Genomic DNA, 25,402 nt, shown 5'->3' on the forward strand with positions numbered 1-25,402 from the left:
AAGATGTGATGGATCCAGTCGCAGAGAGAGCAGTGGTAAAAGGAGAGTTCTATGTTGGAGCCTGTGCTGGAGTACCCCACATTCTACTCTGGGATAAAGGAAGAGTCTGTCACAAGGAGATGCAATAGCTATGTTCCTGAAAGAGGGCAAGGAGCAAGTCCTCTTATTTAGCCCTTCCTGTCTCTCCCTTGTAGTCCCTGGGTGGCGCAAATAGTTAACACACTCGACTACTAACAGAAAGTTTGGAGGTTTGAGCCCACCCAGGGATGCCTTGGAAGAAAGACCTAGCAATCTACTTCTGAAAAATCAGCCATTGAAAACCCTATGGAGCACAGTTCTACTCAGACACACATGGGGGCACTGTGACTTGTGGGCGCTATGACTTGGAATCCACTCAACGGCAACTGGCTGGCTTCTCTCCCTTACCCCTGTGTTCCTCCACGTGGAAATGAAGAATAAAGAGGGATGAGCATCTGACCTGAAGCAAGCGCTCCCAGGGGATCATCTATACCTAAGAGAAAACAGATTTCGTGCCCATTAGGACCTCATTTTCATATGGCACTCTGCACTTGTTTGACTTGGAGGTTAATTATTGCTCCTTTAAAATTGTGATTTACTTAAAATCATTTGGTTCTTTTCGTAAGGGAGATTTCAGCTGTTGTTGAAATAAAAAAGTTGTTTACGGACAAAGCAAGCTCATATGACCTTCATATGTGTTCTCTTTTAGATGAACTGGGAAGTGAAAACGTGAAAGTGTAAGTCTTCCCCGTTGCTTCCAGTCCAGTTCAGTCATCGACAAGAGTAGTTAGGAAGACACTTAGATTAGCGAGCCACCGGTCCTTTTCAAGTGTTTTTGTTCGCCTGACCCTCCTGCCTCCCGGGCGCCCCTAGCGGCCTAGAGAGAAGGTGCCTCGTTCTCCAAACCTCAGGCCAGGGGTGTTTGGGCGGGGGAGAGGGGCGGGTCTTGTTTATTTCGTTGCCCCCTGTTCTGAAAAGAAATCTTTTTCTGACTGCTACCGAATCCAAATGCATAGTAATTCAATACACTGACCCTGGGTGTATTTCAAGGACATAGGTCCATTTATTCTGATAAAAAATCGTATCACCTGGGAAGGTACCTTCGCTGGTATTAGGGGAGGGGATCCCAGGAAGAAGAGTGAAGTTTACACAGCGAGAGCCACCGCGGGAGGGGCGGGGGAGAGGAGGAGACGGAAGTGAAAGGGAGGGTGGGCTGCGGGTGGAAGGGGAGAAAGGGACGGAGGGAGGGAGACCGAGATTCCACCTAAAAGAGCGTTCTGTGGCGATGCCTCCCGCCTTGTCCTCTCCCTTTATTCTTTGTGTAGACATTTTTCTCACTTCCTCTCCGCAATGTGACGCCTACGCTGCGGCTTAGAGCTGGTGGTCCCCCCATGCCCACCTCCACCCAATATACATTAACAGACGGCTTCTCCTTGGCCTGTAACTGCGCTCTGAGCCCGGGCAAGGGAAGACAGTGGGTTTCTGAAGTCTGCGGCTCCATTTCTCCAGAGAGAAGCTAGGGTGTTGGAGTAGGGCTGTGTATGGTAACAGTAGCCTGTTGACAGTGGCCTCTTGACCTTGGGCAGTGATCAAAAACACCAAGGAAAGGGAAGTGAAATTAAGCAAGGCTATAGGGTTGCTATGAGTCGGAATCGACTCGACGGCAACTTTTTTTTTTGGTGGGGGGGTGGCGGGGGGAGGGCTAAATGTGGCAACTCCGGGAGGAGCTGCAAGGTGGAAGCCTTTGTACCTTTAGGGGACAGTGCAAGTTCCCCGGTTTCACTTTGCAGTCCACTGGCTGGGCTTGTGCTTCTTCGGTTTTTGGATCAGTGATAGACTTAGGTTTGTTTTGAGTTTTAGCCTTTATTAGAGTTTGATAGTCCTGAATAGGACAAGACCTGCCAGGCTGCCTTGGAGTTTAAGACACTAAATCAAGTTCATTCTCCTCAAAGTCAACATTCTAGGGTCACCCCAAACGACACACTACACGTTTTTTGTTTGTTTGTTTTCATGCTTTTTGTTCTCTGTCTCTAGCCCTATTTTTGAGGAAGACACACCCTCTGTTATGGAAATAGAAATGGAAGAGCTTGACAAATGGATGAACAGCATGAATAGAAATGGTAAGTGGTAAGCTAAAGTTTTTTCTTTTCTCTGTAGTAATAGAAGGCTGCAAACAGCTTTATAAATATCTAAAGCAAATCCTGGAGCATGACAAAGCCTAGTCTCACGTTAGATCGCTGGAGTATGCAGATAATAAACTTGGATCTGACTGTCCTTAAATATCCAGTTTAATTATTGCATCAATTGTTTCCACTTGTTCTTATTTTGTTACTAGTTTTGAAATGATCTTTTTTAAGCAGAAAGTTTTTTTTTTTTTCCAAACAGGGAAATCTCTGACACCAAATTATCCGGAAAATTAACATCTGGCGTTACCTTATGTATTTATAGAACTTAGAGATCTATCATTTCAACCTATATGTGGATATAAAACTAGCAAATGTAATTTACATAGATCTGGTGGCACAGTAGTAAAGAGCTCAGCTACTAACCAAAAAGTCAGTAGTTTGAATCCACCACCTGCTCCTTGGAAACCCATATGGGGCAGTTCTGCTCTGTACTGTAGGGTCAATATGAGTCTGAATCGAATTGAGGGCAACAGTTTGGTTTTTGGGTACTGCCCAGTACGATAGGTATTAGCCACATGTGGCTATTTAAATTTGAACTAATTACAATTAAATGAAATAAAAAATTCAGTACCTCAGTCACTCTAGCCACATTTCGAGGGCTCAATAGCTACTAGCAGCTACTGTATTGGACTGCACAGACACAGAACATTTCCATCACTGCAGGATGTTCTATTGGTCACAGCATTAATATAGGTGATAATGTAAGTATCACAATATAACTCAATTTCCAACTAATATCTGGCAGTAATTATATGTGTCTTACTTTTTATTAAACCAATATTTGGACTTAACAACGTTGACAGTTGGTTCTTCTTTTTCTATTCCTTCATAAAATAAGCAAATTATTTTTAATGCCCAAATTAAATTAATAAAATCACAGTTTATATTATCATTTGTATTTTTAACAATTACCTTAAAAAATACCCTGCAATCTGTCATATTCAACAATCTACAATGGAGTTTTCGAATCATTTGATTTGAATTATTGGCATTTGAATTATTGTACCAGAAGCTTATCAGGATGAGTTTTCCAAAAGATCAAAACCACTCAACTAACTTGCATAATTTCTAACAGTTTTTCATAATCCCATATTGAAGGGAGAATGGCTCTGTGAAGTATTTTAGGATAGGACGGGGTCATTGCGATAATTTCAAAAGTTATTTCATTTTCTTGTTTTTAGTTTATAAAAGTAATATACATATAGACTAGAATTTGGAAAATGGAAAAAAAGTAGAAAGAAGAAAAAAAAATTTCTTCACTCATTCTTAATATTTTGGTGTAATTCGTTTTATTCCTGAGAAAATTGTAATATGAAAACATGATCCTATTACACTCACTAAAACCCAAAAACTGTCTCTGGGTGGTGCAAATGATACACACTCACCTACTAGCTGAAAGGTTAGCGATTCGAACGCACCCAGAGGCACTTTGGAAGACAGGCCTGGAGATCTGCTTCTGAAAGGTCACAGCCTTGAAAATCCTGTGTAGCAACTCTGCACACATGAGGTCACTATGAGTTGGAATGGACTCGACGGCCACTAACAACAACAATTTGAGAACGAAAGCAGTTATTTTGACACATAGGTCATAGATCCAGTGGATGTTTTTTCCCTTCAAAAATAATGGGTAGTGTAATCGGTGAGAACTCTGATGACTTTAAGAAGGTTGGTTGTTCCCCCTCCTCACCTGCTTATTTCTATTGTGCTATCTGACTGAAACCATTCTGCAGACACTCAGGACCTCAGGTGAAGCCGTGTCACTCCAGGATCTATCCTGATGCATGCAGATTCTAGCTTTTGGAGCAGCAGTGGGTTCCTACAGAGACTGAATAATCAAGCAGTGATGAATTGCGCCCTTTCCAACAGGGGCAGGGGCAGGGGCAGGGGCATGTTAAAGTGTTGTATCTGTGCTATTAGTGCTTTTTCCATTTCAACCGCCTGGCCATCATTAATCTTTTAACCTCTGGAACTCCCCGGCGAAGACATTTCTGCACAAGTAACCACGCAGTTCAGGGAAATGTAGTGATCGACTGTATGGGTTTTGTGGAGAGGAAGTAGAATTTCAGTGACTAACCATGAGTTTGCTTTTATCCTATCCTAGCTGACTATGAATGTTTACCTACTTTAAAGGAAGAAAAGGAATCAAACCACAACCCAAGGTATGTCTAATTTCTGCCATAGATTATATGGGTTTGGGGGAGGTGGGGTTGGAGACCACAGTGCAGCACTTTTATGCACCTTCTTTGTGCCTGTAAGTTTCATGTAATGTTTTACATGAGTGTATACATGTGCGGGGAAACCCTGGTGGCATAGTGGTTAAGTGTTACGGCTGCTAACCAAAGGGTTGGCAGTTCCAATCCACCAGGCACTCCTTGGAAACTCTACAGGTCAGTTCTACTCTGTCCTATAGGGTTGCTATGAGTTGGAATCAACTCAACGGCAATGGGTTTGGTTTTTTTGGTTTTTTGTACATGTGTGGTGTGGAGAAAAGGAAGTGTGAGTTATGGAAAATAGAAGGTTACAAAGAAAATATTCTAGTGGCCCTTTATCTTTAGAAATAAATTAGTATTGACACTTTCTTGTACTTCTAAAGAAACACCGTTGAGCTTACTTCTGTTTTAGTCATAAAATTTCCTAAAGATAACAAACTGTAGCTTTGTTTACCTTGGAGAAATAGATGTTTGGTAAGGAAAACAGATGGAGGTGACAGTCTCAAAGGGGGTGACTGTAAACAAGCGTGAGTAAAATGAACATTAAAAACAAAAAATACTTGAATATATGAGAGGAAATGAGAATTACAAAAAAAAAAAAATCTTACTACCACTAGGTGGCTCTGCTTGATTGAAAATTTTAGTGCATCAAGCTTGGGAGTTGCTTCCCAAACTAAACTCATTGCCATCGAGTAGATTCCCACTCATGGTGACCCTATAGGACGGAGTAGAACTGCCCTATAGGGTTTCCAAGGCTGTAAATCTTTTACAGAAGCAAACAACCACATCTTTTTCCTGCGGAGTGGCTGGTGGATTGCTTAGCACTCCACAATCACGTTTAAATTATATTATTGTTTGTGAGTGAAAATCTTAACTATCTTTGCAATGTATTTGATCAGAGAATAGTTTGATCAGGTAGGGGAAGGTATTTGCAGGAAATAGAAGTGGTAACTCAGCCAGTGGGGGACCTGCTTCTCAGAGTACGTCTGTAATTTTGAGGGCACCAAGTTGTTGGCTCACCACTTGTCTGTCAGTTTGTCATAACGTGGTGGCTTGCATGTTGCTGTTATGCTGGAAGCTATGCCACCTGTATTTCAAATACCAGCAGGGTTACCCATGGCAGACAGGTTTCAGTGGAGCTTACATATTAAGACAAACTAGGAAAAAGGACCTGGTGCTCTAGTTCTAAATAAATTGGCCAGTGAAAACCTCATGAATAGCAGTGGAACATTGTATAGCGCTGGAAGAAGAGCCCCTCAGGTTGGAAGGCACTCAAAATACTACTGGGGAAGAGCCGCCTCCTCAAAGTACAGTCAACCTTAATGACATGGATAGAGTAAAACTTTTGGGACCTTCATTTGCTGATGTGGCACTACTCAAAATGGGATGAAACAGCTGCAACCATCCATTAATAACTGGAATGTGGAATGTACAAAGTATGAATCTAGGAAAATTGGAAGTTGTCAAAAATGAAATAGAATGCATAAAGATTGATATCCTAGGCATTAGTGAGCTGAAATGGACTGGTATTGGCCATTTTGAATTAGACAATCATATGGTCTTTTATGTCAGGAATGACAAATTGAATTTGACAAATCACATTCGTTGTCAAAAAGAACATTTCGAGATCTATCCTGAAGTACAACACTGTCAGTGATAGGATAATATCCATATGCCTACAAGAAAGACCATTTAATATGACTATTACTGAAATTTACGCACCAACCACTCAGGCCAAAGATGAAGAAATTGAAGATTTTCACCAACTTTTGCAGTCTGAAGTTCACTGAACATACAGTCGTGATGCATTGATAATTACTAGTGATTGGAATGTGAAAGTTGGAAACAAAGAAGGATTGGTAGCTGGATAATATGGCCTCGGTGATACAAATGACACAGGAGATCACATGATAAAATTTTGCAAGATCACTGACTTATTCATTTCAAATACCTTTTTTCAACAAACAGCGAATATACACATGGACCTCACCAGATGGAATACACAGGAATCAAATAGAATACATCTGTGGAAAGAGACTCAATATCATCAGTCAAAACAAGGCCAGGGGCTGACTGCGGAACAGACCGTCAGTTGCACATGTGCAAGTTCAACTTGAAGCTGAAGGAAATTAAAACAAGTCCACAAGAGCCAAAATATATCCCACCTGAATTTAGAGACCATCTCAAGAATAGATTTGATGCACTGAACACTAATGACCGAAGACAAGGTGAGTTGTGGGATGACATCAAGGACGTCAGACATGAAGAAAACAAAAGGTCACTAAAAGACAGGAAAGAAAGAACAAACCAAAATGGAGGTCAGAAGAGACCCTGAAATTTGCTCTTGAATGTAAATTAAGTGAAAGGAAGAAATGATCACATAAAAGAGCTGAACAGAAGATTTCAAAGGGCAGTTCGAAAAGACAAAGTAAAATATTATAATGAAATGTAAAGACCTGGAGTTAGAAAACCAAAAAGGAAGAACACGCTCGACATTTCTCAAACTGAAAGAGCTGGAGAAAAAATTGAAGCCTGGAGATGCAATATTGAAGGATTCTATGGGCGAAATATTAAATGACACAGGAAGCATCAAAAGAAGATGGAAGGAATTCACAGAGTCACTGTACCAAAAAGAATTGATTGACGTTCAAGCATTTCTGGAGGTAGCGTATGATCAAGAACCAATGGTACTGAAGGAAGAAGTTGAAGCTGCACTGAAGGCACTGGCGAAAAACAAGCCTCCAGGAATTGATAGAATATCAACTGAGATGTTTCAACAACAGATGCAATGTTGGAAGTGCTCACTCATCTATGCCAAGAAATTTGGAAGACAGCTGCTTGGCCAACCAACTGGAAGAGATCCATATTTGTGCCCATTCCAAAGAAAGGTGATCCAATAGAATGGGGAAATTATGGAACAATATCATTAATACCACATGTAATTAAAATTATGCTGAAGATAACTCAAAAACAGTTGCAGCAGGACACCAACAGGGAACTGCCAGAAATTCAAGCCAGATTCAGAAGAGGACATGGACTGAGGAATATCATTGCTCATATCAGATCGATCTTGGCTGAAAGCAGAGAATACCAGAAAGATGTTTACCTGTGTTTTATTGATTATGCAAAGGTATTCAGCTGTGTGGATGATAACAAATTATGGATAAAAATGCAAAGAATGGGAATTCCAGAACACTAAATTGTGCTCATGAGGAACCTGTACATAGACTAAGAGGCAGTCATTCAAACAGAACAAGGGGATATTAAATGGTTTAAAATCAGAAAAGGTATGTGACAGGATTTTATCCTTTCACCATACTTATTCAATCTGTATGCTGAGGAAATAATTCAAGAAGCTGAACTATATGAAGGAGAATGCGGCATCAGGCTTGGAGGAAGACTCATTAACAACCTGCAATATGCAGATGACACCACCTTGCTTGCCGAGAGCAAAGAGAACTTGAAAGCACTTTCTGATGAAGATCAGAGACTACAGCCTTCAGTATGGATTACACCTCAAGATGAAGAAAACAAAAATCCTTACAAATGGGCCAATAAGCAACATCATGATAAACGGAGAAAAAAAAGAAGTTGTCTAGGATTTCCTTTTACTTGGATCCACAAGCAACACCCATGGAAGCAGCTGTCAAGAAATCAAAGGACTTATTGAATTGCATTGGGCAAATCTGCTGCAAAAGACCTCCTTAAAGTGTTAAAAAGCAAAGATGTCACTTTGAGGACTAAGGTGCGCCTGACCCAATCCCCGGTATTTTCAGTCGCTTCATATGCATGCGAAAACTGGATAATGAATAAGGAAGACCAAAGAAAAATTGATGCCTTTAAGTTATGGGGTTGGTGAAGACTATTGAATATACCATGGACTGCCAGAAGAATGAATAATCTGTGTTGGAAGAAGTACAGCCAGAATGCTCCTTAGAAACGAGGAGGGCGACTTCATCTCACGTACTTTGAACATGTGATCAGGAGGGACCAGTCCCTGGAGAAGAACATCATGCTGGTAAAGGAGATGGTCAGCAAAAAAGAGGAAGACCTTCAACGAGATAGACTGACACAGTGGCTGCAACAGTGGGCTCAAGCATAGCAATGATCGGGAAGATGGTGAGGGACTGGGCAGTATTTCATTCTGTTGTGCATAGGGTCACTATGAATCAGAACTGACTCGATGGCACCTAACAACAACCACGAATTATTGGTAGTGGTGACCCCAGGATGACCAAAGAGCAGAGAAGTTGAGCCATGACTATCACGCTTCTTTTGGAATAAATAGAGTAAACCTTCAAAGAAACAAACAAAGGCCAAGTTGCCTTTGAGTCGATTCCAACTCATGACAACCCCATGTGTGTGATAGTAGAATTGTGGTCCATAGGGTTTTCTGTGATCTTTTGGAAGTAGATCACCGGGCCTGTTTTCTGAGCCGCCTTTAGGTGGGTTCGAACCACCAACCTTTCATTTAATAGCTGAGCTCTTAACCGTTGGTACCACCCAGGGACTCCATTGAATAAACCTTCAGAGCAGGATAACACTACCCTACCTCCTCACCCTCCATGTCATCCAGAAGTCCTGTGCCAATCACCTCTTCAAGTGCCAAATGTTCCCAGAGTGCAGTCACATGTAGTTGGGCAGGCTCTGAGGCGAGAGTATTGCAGGAGAAGGCTGGTTACTAGGCAGTAATTGAGGTGGTCAGATATTTCTCTTCCAGACCTCATTTCTGCATCTTTTACCTAGACCAACACTATAATTCAAAGGCATCCATTCTTCTTTGGTCTTCCTTATTCATTGTCCAGTTTTTGCGTGCATTTGAGGTGATTGAAAATTACATTGCTTGGATCAGGTGCACCTTAGTCCTCAAAGTGACATATTTGATTTTTAGCACTTTAAAGAGGTCTTTTGCAGCAGATTTACCCAATGCAATACGTCATTTGATTTCTTGACTGCTGTTTCCCTGGGCATTGCTTGTGGATCCAAGTAAAAGGAATTCCTTGATAACTTCAGTATTTTCTCCATCTAACATGATGTGACACAGTGGTTAAGAGTTCAGCTGCTAACCAAAAGGTAGGTAGGCACTTGAAATCTACCAGCTGCTCCTTGGAAACCCTATGGGACAGTTCTACTCTGTCCTATAGGGTGTCTATGAGTCGGAATCAACTTGACAGCAACAGGTTTGGTTTTTTGGTTTCATGGTGATGTAGCTTACTGGTCCAGTTGTGAGGATTTTTGTTTTCTTTATGATGAGGTATAATCCATACTGAAGGCTATAGCCTTTGATCTTCATCAGTAAGTGCTTCAAGTACTCTCCACTTTCAGCAAGCAAGGTTCTGTCATCTGCATATAATCTTAGGTCTTTCAGAATTTTTTCCATATATCCCATTGGCCAGCCCATGCTCACTACTTTCCCCTGCCCTCACTGAATGGACATTTTTTTCTGCAGCTGTGGAATCTAGAATTTAGCACAGAATTTCATTAAGATTCAGAGATGTACAAAGTATTATGGGAAGTTAATACTGTGGTTTTCATGTTTCCTAAGAAAATCAGTAGGAAGAAGAAATAACAAAGGAATTGGTGGCAGAGAGAACTTTATAGATTTTTATTCCTCATATTAGAATTTTTTCAATGATTCACACCTGTCACATGCCAGGCATTATACGAGGTCCTGGGAGTAGTGGCAGCCGTGTGCCCAGAGGTGGGGGAAAGACAGTGGGAGCGGTCTGCCCTGAAGCAGAGGAGTGGTCACTGACATTGCTAAGCATTTCCAGCACATTGTGGTAGCAAAAAAGGATTCTTTTAGTTGGTTTTACTCTTGCTTTTAAATTCTTTATACAAAATATACTTCCTTATTGCCTACCCCACCCTCACAACCCTCCTTCCAAATGCCGTTAGATAGTGGTAAAAACAAGAAAGATAAGTCCCTGTCATCATGGAGCTTACAGTCTAGCCAGCCTCCTCCTTCTTCCTGAGGCCTTCATAGTTAGACAATTTCCTGAAAGCTTGGTATTTCTGTCTCTGCAAGCTTAGGTGAATAACCACAGAAAAGGGGTCATAAATATTAGCCAAGCGTTCGTCTTCTTTCCCTTTTTGCTTCCTGGTCACAGGGATGATTTTACATTGACTAACAACATTGGGAAAGATGGAGGAGAAAATTAGATTTGGTCCTATCCAAGTGGGTTATAATTTTGAAAGTACAGTAAGTAATGACAACAACAATATTAAGACATTTCCATAGCATTTCCTATGTGCCAGATGCCTAGGTACTATTACCTGAGCAATGAAGTAACTCAGAGAGATTAAGTAACAGTATTCCTGTTCTTGTATTATGATCATTCTGTTGTTGCTTATTTTGGGGTTTCTGAGCTCAATGGTGTTATATAAACATGAATCACTTCAGTATTTCTCAGGAAAATTGAGGTTAGTTTAATAGAGAAATTCGTAAATTTCTTCCAGTTTCTTCTTTCCTCTTTGCCTTTTTTTTTTTTTGAGAAAATAAAATTGTCTGTGTAGTCTTTCAAAAGATATTTACTGACCACCTAATATTGCCCGGCCACGTCTACATCAGCCAAAGACAACCAGCTAAAAGTGAAATAATCCATCCGAGAAAACCTGGAACTCAGAGAAGTTAAGTGATGTCCAGGTTCACATGCTAGTTTGTGATAAAGCTCAATCTAGAGAAGAGCTGCTTTTAAAATGGCCGTTTTCGTTTTATTAATTAGTTAAAATAAGAGGGATTCCATAGATTAAAAGAGAAACTATAGATTAAATAAAAAGAATACTCAGCAGCAAGAAAGCCAGCACCATGATGCTGATATACAAAAGTATATGGTGAATGATATGCCCATTATCCGTGCAGTCCTTGATAAGACTGTAATTATTACTTGCAAGAAAAATAGTAATTTTGTGTAAATCTCTGTGTCTACTTCCAGTTGTTTTCTTTATTTATGAGTGTCTTCCCTCTTTTCCTCTCTGGTCTCTCAAGGATCACTTAAAATTATATCTCAAGTCAGTAAGATTTAACTACTAACCAGTTACCCCAAGTCTGAGGAAAGTATTATGAAAGACAGAAAGCTGTTATTGTGTGCCCTTGAGTCAATTCCAACTCATAGTGCCCCTTTAGGACAGAGGGAAGTTGCCCCATAGGGTTTCCTAGGCTGTAATATTTAGGGGAGCAGATCGCCAGGTCTTTTCTCCCATGGAGCCGCTGGTGAGTTTGAACTCCTGACCTTTCGGTTAGCAGCCGAGCACTTAACCATTGTGCCACCAGGGCTCCTGGATAGAAAGTAACGGGTTATGGTCCTTCAGGATGAAAACGTCAATAATATTGTTACAACGCAAGTGTGTGTGTGTGCGTGCGCATGTGTGTACGCATGGTGGGTGAGGAAGGGTGTACTAAATATAATAAACCACAGCATTGCTTGACTAGTGATCTAGAATATGTCTACACTGCGGACATGATCTATATGTGCTGGACTAATTCTAGGCCTGGTGCTGATGTTTGCCAGGTGCGTGACCTCTGTAATTCCACCCAGGCCAGGGTTTTTTCCAGAAGGAGATGGGACATTATATTGATGTAGACAAAGGGCACTTGATCTAATTGTTATGTGAGTTTGTGCTAAGCTGAACTCTGCACCCCAAAAATCGAGTTAGAGAGCATCATAACACAGGAAAGATTTAGCATAGGTTTATTGCCATCCTTGGAGCTGGGAACATTAACTGTGGTCATAAAGAGGGATTGTTATAAGGGAAACTGGTCAGGGAACCAAGGTGACTGATCTAACCCTGACTGCAACCAAGGGGCAGTCATGACACAAGGTATTGGAGTTGCGTCTATCCCCATTTAACTGGTAGCATTCTAATGAAATGCTTTTCTTAAAAATAACAACAATAAGATGATGCTTTTTAATCAATTCAATTCATATTTAGGGTTTGTCAGCCTGTTACTATACAGGCTTGTGGGAAAGAGGTTCCACATTCTTAAAATATCTATATAAAACACTCCTAGAAAAATTACTCATTAATGTCGCTGTCACAGATAAGTTGGGAAAACCACACATTAGCATTGAGAAATAGAGGTTTGAAGCAGGATCACTTATTTTATTTGTTGCAATTCTGTGGCAGCTTGCCAAGATATTTTTAACAGGAACTCTAGGATTTGCCAGCATTAAAAATGTCTAGGCTTATTTGATCATTTTGCAGAGATGATGAATAGCCACAAAGAAAGTAGGGAACACATCTAACTAAATAAAGCAATAAGCGCCTGAGAGAATGCCTCCAGGCCCAGGTGGGGGCCAGATCCCAGTTTTCTGATTCACTACCAGGCCTGAAAGTTCCCTGGGTGGCAGTGAAAGTGGTTTATGATCAGCCAATAACCTAAAGGTTGGTGGTTTGAAACCACCTTGCGACGCCATGGAAGAAAAGTCTAGCAAACTGCTTCTGTAAAGTTTACAGCCAAGAAAACCCTGTGGAACACAGTTCTACTGTATAACACGTAGGGTCACCATGAGTAGGAATAGACTTGACACGTTGGGTACCAAGCTGGATCGCCATCACACCAGCAGTGAAAATTTGCATGAAGGAGATGCTACACTCTAGGAATGATCGGATGTTCCCCAGCTGAAGCATCTTGTGCCCACACTGGGACTGACTCTTTTGTGCCAGTGCTTGTCACATTGCTTGCAGTGCACAGAGCTACAGCAATAAGCACCATGCCTGGAACGCCTCCTGTTCATTGGCACTTTAATTAAGGGAATTCTTGTTGATGGACAGTGTCACATGATAGCCTTCAAAATGAAGGGTGTCCTATAAAAACCACATTTAAGTACACTCTCCTTAGAAATTTAAAGTTTGTTTTGGAAGATGATTTCTTAAAGCTTTTGGATAGTTGAAGCAATGTTTTACCAACAGACACTTGCATAACATTTTACTGCCAAGTAAGAATAATGAACGTGCTTTGAGGAGTCCTTGGGTGGTGCTCACTGAACGTTTAGAAGTCAAGTCCAACCAGAGCTGCCTTGGAAGAAAGGCCTGGTGATCTACTTCTGAAAAATCAGCCACTGAAAACCCTATGGAGCATAGTTCTACTCTGACACACATGGGGTCGCCGTGAGTTGGAATTGACCAGCAACTGGTTTTTTAACATTCATCGATGTGTCTATATGCTGGGTCTGTAGCATGTGCTTTACCTGAAGTTTCTCATTTATTCTTTACAACAACCCTGTGAGGTACATGATATTATTATGCATGTTTTACAGATGAGACAAGAAAACTTAGGCTAAGAAAGGCTAACATTCCCAAGGTCACACAACATAGAAGCAGTGGAGCCGTGATTCAAACTCCAGCCATCTAACCCTGTGTTCTTATCTACTGTGCTAAAATGGCCATTTGCTAGCACATACCAACACTAACCAAAAACATAATAATAATAAAAAACAAACCCATTACTGTCTGTTCTGATTCATGATGACCCTGTGTGTTACAGAGTAGAACTGCTTCATACAGTTTTCTTGGCCATAATCTTTATGAAGGCAAATCACCAGGCCTTTCTTCCATGGAGCTGCTGGGTGGGTTAGAACCGCCAACCTTTAGGATAGTGCAAGCTCTTTATGCCACCTGGGACCTATACCAACATTGTCATTGTTAGCTGCGGTGGAATCGGCCCTCCGACTCATGGCGACCCGTGTGTTACAGAGTAGAACTGCTCTATAACGTTTTCTTGGCTATAATCTTTACAGAAGCATTAGCCAGGCCTTTCTTTGTGGAGCTGCTGGGTGGGTACAAACCACCAACCGTTGGCTTAGCAGCCAAATGCAAACTGCTTTCTCCACCCAGGCTCCTATACCAACACTCAAACCAAACCAAACCAAACCTGTTGCCATTGAGTCGATTCCGACTCATAGTGACCTTGTAGGGCAGAGTAGAACTGCCCCATAGGGTTTCTAAGGAGTGGCTGGTGGATTCAAACTCCTGACCTTCTGGTTACCAACAGAGCTCTTAACCACTTTGCCACCAGGGCCCCATACCAACACTAGTACTGTCATAAAAGCAATGCAAACTATGAGACACCCAGGGAAAAACTTAACAGCAGCAACAACATCAAAGGCAGGGGGAAATAGAAAAAGAAAATACTCAAATTTTTATTGAGGTACATAAAAGATTTGAACAAATGGAGAGACATACTCTGTTCCTTTATGACAGATTCAAGACTATAAACATTCTGATTTTAATTCAAACCAGTATCTCAAAAACCCAATGCACAGTTCATCTGGAAGAATAACTACACAAATAGTCAGAACAATTCTAAAAGGAGGAATAAGGGCAACCATGAGATGAGGAGAAGGAGGTTGGCAGGAAACGTGCCCAGTCAATAATAAAACAATATATGCCTGGAACCAAATATGAATTATTAATGAAATAGAAAATCCAGAAACAGCCCCAAGTATACATAAACATTTAATATAAACGTAGCATTTCATAGTAAATGGATTATTCAGTAAGTAGTTTTAGAACAACCGGCTAACATTTGTGGGAAAAGTTTAGGTCTCTACACTTTATACTAAAACAGACTCCAGAAAAGTTTAAATGTTAAAAAAAAAAAGAGAAAGAAATCATGAAAAAGTTAAAAGACATAATGGTAAATATTATGTAACTTTAAGGTGGGAAAGAGTTTGAAAACATGACACCCAAGTTAGAAACCATACCAGAAAAGGATAGTATAACCACATTAAAAACTCAAAATTTCTGTAGTTCAAAAAACGCAAGAAATGAAATTAGAAAGAAAACTAGGGGGAAATATTTTCAGTGTATAAGATGAACAAAAAGTTATTATTCTTAATATTCAAACCAATAAAAAGATAATTTCTCTATTTTAAATATGAGCAAAGAATATCAATAAGCAGCTCAGCAAAAGAAGAAATTAAAATGACCAATAAAGTTTTGGAAAAAAATGTTCATTCTTCTTAGTAATCAAAGAGTAAAGGTAAATGTGATGCTATTTTCACCACTGGATTTGCAAAAAAATTAAAATAATAATACCTGGTGTGGGAGAGGGTGGGTAAAAGGATATTTCTCTAAGAGGAAAGATTTGGGAGACAATTAATTGTACAAAATTTCTGGGAAGGGAGGAAATTTAGCAATGGGCTGTTAAAAGCTTTAAAATTGCATACACTTGGACCTAACAATTTGTCTTCTAGAGATGTATGCAAAGGTAACAAGTGGAAGTGTGCAAATGTCCAGCAATGTTTATAATAAAGAAAAGTTAAAAATTGGAAATAGCCTCTATGTATAATGATAAAGGATTGGCTAAAAAAATTTTTTTTTGATATGGTGAGACAATGAAATGCTATGTAGCCATTAAAATTATATTATGTATCTATGAGCAAGGAAAGATACTTATATATAAATGAGAAAAACAGATTACAGAATGTAGAACTATATGCATAATACGATCCCGTTTTTGTACAAAAGAATACATATATATATATATATATATATCACAGAAACAAATTTGGAAGGATAAATACAAAAATTTTGGCAGCATTGAGATTATTGCTATTTTTGTTTTGCTTATTTGTATTTTCTGTTTTTCAGTGATGAATACAAATTGGTTTTATAATAATTTTTTAAATCACTTCTATTATAGCAGCTGGATATAGATCACTGTTGAGGACAAAAGAGGGCTTGTGCCCAGTGCTATTCAGCTTTGTCTTATACCCCGCTTAGTGGCTGAAATTTCAAGATAAGGCCACAAAGGGAAAACATGTAATTCACACATTTATGTTCCACAGAGATGAACTTCTGGATCTTAGAAATATTATCTTGCTACCACCCAATTTCCAAGAAAAGAAACCTTCTCGTGCAGTTTAAGAGTTGTACAGGGTGGTTTAAGTGAAAGGACTTGTAGTGTGTATCTACTCTTCAGATAGAATTTCTTAAGTTTCGATTAGGTTTCCATTTTAAATAAGTTTTGCTAAAGAGGTTGTCCGTTTGTTCACTTTTCTGCCTCAGATAAAATTCTGCCCTTCTCCTCCTTTCCCATTGATCTTCCTTCCATATCTCCCCCACCTGCATCTTCAGAACACAAATGAAAACATGCACACAAACACTCACACACGATGCCCCCTCCCTCCTTTCATGGATATATACGTATATATATATATATATATATATATATACACACACACACACACATATAACCCTGGGTGGCACAAACGGTTAAGTGCTTGGCTGCTATTAAAAAAGTTGGAGTTTTGAACCCACCCAGAGGCACCTTGGAAGAAAGGCCTGGAGATCTACATCTGAAAAGTCACAGCCATTGAAAACCCTATGGAGCACTCAGAAACACATGGAGTCGCCATGAGTTCCTTTATACACACACACACATGTGTGTATATATATGTAAAAACAATATATATATTGCTTCCTTTAAAATTCTTTTTGGAAACATGTGGTGTCTAAATAATTGCAGGAGAGCACCAAGGTAAGAGTGAGAAGAATATGGTCTATTGCAGACTATACACACCTATGAGCTAAGGAGATACCAGGGCTTGCTGATTGCTATCATGCAAGCACTTCTTTGTATACAGAGGTCACTTCAAGTAGAGACAGACTAGAAGTTAAATGACCAGCATCAGTTGCTATTGAGTCGGTTTTGACTCATGATGACCTCATATGTGTCAGAGTAGAACTGTACTCCATAGGGTTTTCAATGGCTGATTTTTCAAAAGTTGGTTGCCAGACCTTTCTTCCTAGGTGCCTCTGGGTTGGTTCCAACCACCAATCTTTTGGTTAGCAGCCAAGCGCGTTAACCGTCTGCACTACCCAGAGACTCCAGAAGCTAAAGGAAGGAGGCACACAACTAAGAAGAGAAGCAGGAGTAAGGGTAGGATATCCTGCTTTCCAGGGAGACACAGGCAGAGGTAAGGTCCCACTGGAGAAACTGCAGAGCCAGATACTTGGCAGAGATATCTAAGTTAGAAACAAAAGCACCAATTAGCCAACAGCACTGTCATGTTCAAATACCACGTCCACAGTTATGTCTGCTCACACCTCTAGATGCCGATGATTGAATTCTAAACGACAGTGAGAAGGCACCTCCAGATCCTTTGTGGGTGTAAACAAAATGGGCTATTGACAGCATCTGGACCACAAACTCCTGATGGAAAACAACACATGCAGATTTTTTAAAAGGGGGTGGAAATGGCAATGTGGCATCTATTCATAGAGAATGGGATTCGATTTAATTAAAGGAGGGAACCCCCCAGCTCCATCTGGTTCTCTCCATGTCAGCTCTGGGAGAGAGATCAGGGCAGGAGCTTGGGATTCTTCCTTGGCTTTCATGGATTTCTGCCTTAGGGATCAAATACAAAATCCAATTGACCTTTGTTTCTGAAATTGTGTACTGGACACTGCTGGCTTCCTGACTGTTTATGTCCTCTTGAGTCACCTCCATAGTGGAGTGACCCGCTCTCAATAGCTTCTTGGAAATACATACTGTTGTTCTGTTTTCACAGTGACAATGAATCCTAAAGCTGAATGGTGCTAATGTTTTCCAAGAGAAGCAGCCCCTGAGGGAGCGTGCTAGGCCTGCCAACAGAGGATGAAGAGGATACTAATTCAATTAATTTCAAATAACATAGACACAAGAGCCTTTTGCTATTTCTTCCAACACCCACTCTTCATGATGATGGCATCACCTGTACTTGGAGCGACTCAGAAGTACTAGGAAAAGGCCTGGCTGACGTCCACCGCTGCCTCTGAGGGTGGAGAAGGAGTCATAAGCTGCATTCGCTTCTAATCAGTGTGCATTCCCTCCTCCTAGCCAACGGCTAGCTGTACTCAATCAGCCATTCGCTCTAAGCCCTTGTTACCTTCCTGCTTCATTCCTTACGGTATAAATCAGGAAACTGTGTTTAATCTATGATTTCCTTCTGTGTCACCTCGTTACATAACTAGCTTTGGATAAGTTCTTCTGATTGTTCAAGTCCTGTGATAGATAAACCACATTCCGCAAGAACTTTTCTCAAGGAGAGTTACGTCATGGAAAAGACTCCAAATACAGCTAGTATTTCAGTGTATACAACACCCAAGGATTGGTAGACTCACTTCTCTCTGCCAAGAAGAAGCAGCGTGAGAATCCTCAGCCGTGATGCAAGGTTGTTGGGGGACTATGAACCCTGACCTTGACCAGGCCCTGCTACCCTTGGGGACTTCTTGGGAGAACAAGGAATCTTCCATGAAAAAGCAAATGTTTTCCTTCTCAGCTAAAATTTCCTCTAATTAACATTTCCCTACGCTCATGCTTGTTCTTGCCCACCTCCCTTGCATGTGCTATGTGCGTGGGGAGTATGCAGGTGGGGTCATCTGTCAGCCTGTCTATGTCTCTGAGATCTTCAAAGTTTAAAACAAACAAAACAGGAGTAGGAAATACCTGTGCTGTGGCAGATATTATTCATCGCACTCAGTGTTCTTCCCTTCAAGCTGGGACAGGGCTCAGTGTCCTCCCCAGCACAGCGCTCAGGAGGTCCCCATCTGCCCCTCAGAGAGACATCATCTTACATGATGTCTGCTGACCTCTTTGAGCTGGAAGCCATAGCGCAAAATACAGAAGGGCCCATCCATCACTCCACTCACCAAAAATCAATCTCCATTTAAATCTTAATTTTCTAATCCTGGCCTTTAAAGCAGTCTAGCAAATTGGGAGTCCTCAGCTGTTCTGGGACACCCAACATTTTATTCCGGGAGAGCAATAAAGAATGAAAATTTTATCTATCTTACTATCCACATATAAATGAAGGAGATGAGGTTAGCCAAACATTTGCTGCTGAATTTTGGGTCTTGTGTTTGAAAGATTGCCTTAATGCATAACAAAAGCTATGTTTCCTCCCACTGTTTAGAGTTCCTTTAACAAGGAACCCGAATGGTGAAGTGGTTAAGTGCTTGGCTGCTAACCAGAAGGTCTGTGGTTCAAACCCACCAGCTGCTCTGTGGGAGAAAGATGTGGCAGTCTGCTTCAGTAAAGATTATAGCCTTGGAAACCCTGTGGCTCAGTTCTACTCTGTCCTTGGCAATGGGTTTGGTTTTTTTGGTTTAACAAATACTTGTCTTCAGAACTACACTGATAATTTAAAGGCAGTGTTCCAGGCCAGCGAGGTCTTTCCACAGAGTGGAGTATTACAAATACTGGTTTGTGTTTAAGGCTCAATCACTGTTATCATGTTATCCTGGGACTGCAGAAAGCTTTAGCTGAAGACAGCCTTCATGCTATAGAGCGTCTATAGATTGTCTGTCATATTCTCATGTGCACATTCTACTATGGCATTTGTATTTTCACTGCTGTTTTCCATACTCATACTCAGCTTGTGGTCCACAGTGACTCAGAAATTTATGCCAAAATCCCTCGTCTATTTTTCTGCCTATGCTTGTTACTTTAAGTTTGTTTCCTGTCCATGTTTTGATTCTCAGAGAGTCTCAGTTTGCTTCTTCCTCCCTCTGAGTCCCTAAGATCTTTGCTGACCACTTAGGCCTTTACAGCTTGATCCCACCCTGTTAAATAATGAACTTTTAAAGTTCAGAGAAGTATAAGGGTTCCTGGAATCCTATTTTGATTAAGCAGTATTTTGTGATACAATAAAAATATTCTCATTCAGTTTTTAAAATAACTTCGAATCCCAGAAGAAGTAAACTTCACCAACATGTCATTGGGTTTATATCTGAGCAACACGCTAACTTCTGTAATTGTACAGTAGAAGAACATTTTTTAAAAGATAGTTTATTCTGGCAAAATATATAAATTTAGTATGGGTCAAAACAGTGAAAGATGAACTCCAGCACCCTGTATCTTTTTACTGCTATTCAATATATAAAAAACGAAACCCATTGCCATGGAGTGGATGCCGACTGATAGTGACTCAGTCTGTATTGGTCATGTATTTATGACAATTTCAAGAATTGCTTTTAAGCCAAAACTTAATATTATGTTTCAGATTATTGTCAATGAAAATCTCATCAATTTGCTCTAATTGGGTAGCCAATCAGAACAAAATCTGGCTTTAGACTATTTTAAAGATATGTATGTTTCATTGCACTTTTGTACATTTTAAGCAAACTACGGTAGGCTACCAACATGCCTAGTAGAACTTCTCAGGAAACTTGTTTTAATAAATATGTAAAAGTACTGATGTGTTACTCATAACCCAATAATGTGAACTCCTCTCTCAGGGAAGGTTGTTGTTACCCAAATGGGTGCACACAGCTATGGGGAACTAGCATGGATCAGCCTTGATATCCATGGGGTGACAGATGCTGCTGCTCATGGCCCTATAACTCCAGCAATGTGGATGGATGCTTTAAAAAGTGCTTTTGTCTGTTCTTTTATTTTCGTTGTTTAAACTATCAATTCCCGCCATCTCTGGAGGAAGCGTTATGGTGAATAAACATAAAACATAGACTTTAGTTTCAACTTCTGTCAGAGTTAATACAAATCCTGGATGTAGTGGAGGGATAAGATAAGGCTTCACACTGAGAATCTACTGCTAAAGTCCTTATTGTGGGGGAAACATCTAAATTTTATACTGAATTTAACACATGGGACTTTTTCACACTCAGAAGACACTCAGGATAAATTCTGGAGTTTGTATTTCATGTCTATAAAAGACAGTCTAGAGGAGCTTTCCCTCATAGACGGCATTTCCGTGATGTTACAATAACTAGAAGAGTCACTATACATTAGTGTGAAGTGGAATCAAATTGGTTATTAATAATTGCCTAACCCAAATAACTAATTGCCTGAACTATTTCTTTTTTTAAGCAGCTCTTTGGCATTGCCTTGATAGTATCTCCTCTGGAGCCACAGTTTTCTTTTCCTCTTAGTTCTGGTGGCGGTGGGCATTTGCAGATACTGGTTTTTTATTTCCACCCTATTACCTTTTCTAAATAACATGTCATGTTCAACTCTATAGATGCTTTGATCTCTTTCTGAAATGATCTTTTAAGAAATTAAATGTCTAAACCAAAGTGATAAAAATAATATGAAGATTTCAATTTCAGTGCAATTACAAGATTAGAAGTACAATGTAGAACTATTTAAGATAGCCAAAGGCACACAGATTTTTTTCAAAATTGAAATTCAGGTACAGAAGTTTCAGTTAGTCATACTTCCGAGTTTACATCACATTATCTATCACCATTGGCCTTTGGTACTTTGTAAATAAGTGATTGGACTTTTTACAAAAAGCATATTCTTCATACTTTATTTCTTGGGTCTGCATGGAAAGGACTAATGGATGACATGTAGATACTGCACACAGTAAGCCACGTTTTTCCAGTGTAAAAATCAGTTGAGAGTCATCATTGCATTACTCTGATTTAGCTGAAACCCTTGGGTTGTAAATAACGTCAGGAACATGTGAAAACTCTGCATGTTTAATAAATGCCAGCTTTCAGAAAGAGCAGGGATTGTAGTTATTCAAAAAGTTAAAAAGCAATCTGGTAGACCACTAGTAACTTAATATGTGTGTATTTTGTATTTAAAGTTAAGTGAAAACAATAAAAAATATTGTCTTCGATGTGCTTTCATTTTACAAGTAATGTAAATATTTCCTCAGGAGGTTAGTAAGATCATTAGATGTCCTATTAATCCCCTGAATTTTAAATTATGCCTTGTAAGCCTCATAAAAAATCGTCCCATTGCTACTGATTAGAACTGATTTGTAAAACTATAAAACTTTTAAGACTGATTGAAGATTTAAAATTTTTTTCTCCTACGCTATTTGCAGAGAATAATATATATAACAGAATTTTCCTTGGTTACTTATAGCTTTATAAATGTCAGGTATACATGTATATATATGTATAAATTATTCTCAGCTGCATGTGTTTGATAGAAATAAGTACATATATGTTTGTACGCTAAGTTACTCTTTTAGCAGTGATAGATTGAAAAGCATTTCTAAATTTCATTGAAAAGTAAAGCACTATAAGATAGGAGGAAAGAATATCTCCTACACTACCTTCTATGTAATTAATGTATGTCAATATTTAGAATAAATGTTTATTTGAAGGCAAGGTAATTGTTTACTAAAATGTTTTTTACTGAGAGTAAAAGAGTGAGATATGCTTCCTTCCAAAGGAAAATCCTTTTAACTTAACTTTTGTGAATATGAAAGAGAAGACCTGTTACCTTTATAAATGTACTCTTTTGATCCATATACCTCTTTAAATAAATGAAACAATACCCTATTCAAAGAGTTCTTATAGAATTGAATCTGCTTTCTACATGATTGTCTAGCCTGAAAATTAATTGGATTTTTTTGTATATCTAAAAGATACTATTACATATTCTTGTCTTTTTTGTTCCTTACAAAACATTTTTAAATTGAAGAATGGAATTTTAATTGTCTATGGGAATGTAATGAAAAAAAATTTTTATTAAAAATGAGAAAATCTTAGATATAAAACCATCTCTTTTTCCTGATTACTCACTTCTCTCCATGCCTTTAATGTTAATGTCAGCTTCTACACCCTGACATTTTAACAGTGAGTGCAAGGCTGAAAGGCAGATTCGTAACATAATATTCAGACTTCCTTGAATAAGGATGTGTTCTTGCACCATTTAGCACATCAACAAACAACAGCCAGGACGTTCCTCCTGAAGGGCCCAGCTAAGGGAAAACCTGGTCAACATGGCATCAATATATCCCTACAGTCTGCTGTAGGGTCTGTTTCTTTCCTACTTTAACCAGAACTTACTTAGTGATGGGATGGTTAGCCTGGAGATGGCATGGACAGTCCCACAGAGTTAGAGAAATGATGCTAAGAGAAAACAATAATCTTGACTAGCACTTAGTATGTGTATCACTTAGGAATTAATTTCAGCCTCTAGTATTAGAGACACAAAATAAAGTTGATTTAAACAAGTTTTTGTTTTTTCCCTCACACATAGAGACGTAAGCAGTCTAGGGCTGGTATGGTGGCTCTATGATCATCGACTATGTTCCTTCCAACTTTCCCCACCTTCATTAGCGCAAGGCTCCCATCCTCAGGGTCACCACATGATCCAAGTGGTTGCCGTAGCTCCAGCCATGATATTTACAAGAAGAAGGAGAGAGAGAGGGAAATAGCATGAGGGTGAGTCTCCCAATGAGGTCAACCACTTTTAAGGAGTCTTCCTGCCAATCCAACGACAGAGCTCTGACTACCTCTCTTTGGCCATCCCATGTGCAAGGCTGCAGGGAGATGGTTGGGTACACTGTCACATCCAACAAGAAGGGGTTCTGTTGTGAAGGACAAAGTGGTGAAAGAATATTGGGCATCTGATGAAGTAGCAACCTTGGCCACAAGATGCTAAGCATTTAACATTTATCATCTCATTGTAATCCTCATAATATATTTATGAGGTAGTTTTAGAGAACTTAATAACTTGCTCCATGTCTCTACAACTCCAAAGCACAGGCTTTTAACAACTGTACTATACTGGCCAGTAATAAGCAATAGGAAAATGTTTATGAAGGTTTCAATCATTGTCAAGAGGCCTGAAGGTGGGCACAGCCTGAGATCAGAAGTAGCAGTGACTGCGGGACAGCAACACAGGCAGGACTCCAAGTCCAGAAGAAATGGTATCTATCCCATGGTAAGAAAAAAAGCCAGGGCTTGGAAGAGAGGTGATAAGGAAAGAACCTAGTTTCTTGACCTACATAATATTAAGGGTTGGGCCACCAGGAGAAAAAAATAAAATGCCTACTTACTAGAGCTGAGATAACAAGATATTAGTTGTACTCTTTAAAGTTGCAATGGATAGGCATACCCAGATACTCTGAGAAACAGGCATTCAGTGCTAGAATCTGACATAATATCACCTCTTTCACGGCCATAGCTACTCTGGTTTTCAGCACACCAAAATCTAGTGTGTACATAGGACTTGTGTAGAAGAGGAAACTCAGCATTGTCTGGGATTTAGCCTGAGTTCAAGTGACCCACCTCTGGGTGTACCAGCATTCATGCTTCCCAAGAGAGAAAATATGATTGGGTTGGTGTTCCAGTCAACTATTACTGCCTAACAAACCACCTCAAAATTCAGTAGCTTAAAACAACAACACTCATTTATTTTGCCCATGAGTGCAATTCGAGTATGGCTCAGCAGGAATGGTTCATCTCTGCTCCACATAGCATCAGCTGAACAGCTTCATTTGGGCTCAGTCTACTTTCAAGATGGCTCACTCATATGCTGGCAAGTTGGTGCTGGCTGTTGGGTCAGAGCTCAGCCAGGACTGTGGGTCAGGGGCCTTCATTCCTATTCATGTGGGCCTTTCCATGGACTTCTTGGGCTTCCTGACAGCATGCTGGTTGGGTTCCAAGACCAAGTGTCCCAAGGGAACAAAGTAGAAATACAGAGTATTTTTATAACCTGGACTCAGAAGTCACATAGCAACACATCTACCATACTCTATTGGTCAAGGCCGTCACAAAGTCTACCCAGGTTCAAGGGGAAAGGGGACACAAACCCCAGCATTCAATAGAAAGACTGTCAAGGTGTGAAAAAAGCAAGTAGGATGGAAGATTTGTTGTGACCACCTTTGGAAAATGATCTGCCAAAAATGGTGTGTCCTCATGCAAGATGGAGGAACTTTATTAGGTTATCTCATGCCAATGTTACCTCTTGGATATTTGACCTCCCTTGAGTCCAGTGCATGTGCTTTTGTGGCTGTCTTTGGCTTGGACATAGATTTCTGTTCCAATAACCTGTGGTAGGCAGTAGAGCTGGTTTCACCCACTACATGATGCATAAGCCATGGCAGCATGACACAGAATTGCTGTGGGTGGGTCAGACACACGGAAATTGATGACTACTCTACAGAATATAAGGCTAAAATGGGACCAGATTAGATTGTGAGCACCTTGAGGACAGTGATCAAGTCCTACTCATCTCTGTATTCTGAACAGTGCTTGGCACTGGTGGGTGCTCAATAAATATGGAAAAACTGATCA

At 40.0% G+C, this 25,402-nt stretch overlaps 1 protein-coding gene across 2 annotated transcripts in view; it reads left to right on the forward strand.

The window, feature by feature from the left end:
- Nucleotides 1–24,957, forward strand: part of TMEM154 (transmembrane protein 154) — a 55,382-nt gene extending 30,425 nt beyond the window's left edge. The window contains exons 4-7 of one of the 2 annotated variants that reach the window (XM_023733535.1): nucleotides 728–755; nucleotides 2,053–2,138; nucleotides 4,306–4,363; nucleotides 17,932–24,957. In XM_023733535.1, coding sequence (XP_023589303.1) covers nucleotides 728–755; nucleotides 2,053–2,138; nucleotides 4,306–4,363; nucleotides 17,932–17,947 — 188 coding nt within the window. In that variant the 3' untranslated portion in view covers nucleotides 17,948–24,957. Of the gene's footprint in view, nucleotides 1–727; nucleotides 756–2,052; nucleotides 2,139–4,305; nucleotides 4,364–6,382; nucleotides 6,438–17,931 lie in introns of those variants that run through there. The other variant, XM_023733534.1, reaches the window with a different exon arrangement.
- Nucleotides 24,958–25,402: the final 445 nt, after the last annotated feature.

The sequence above is a fragment of the Trichechus manatus genome, unplaced genomic scaffold (genome assembly GCF_000243295.1).
Source record: "Trichechus manatus latirostris isolate Lorelei unplaced genomic scaffold, TriManLat1.0 scaffold00059, whole genome shotgun sequence".
In the NCBI taxonomy this organism is placed as follows: Eukaryota; Metazoa; Chordata; class Mammalia; order Sirenia; family Trichechidae; genus Trichechus; species Trichechus manatus.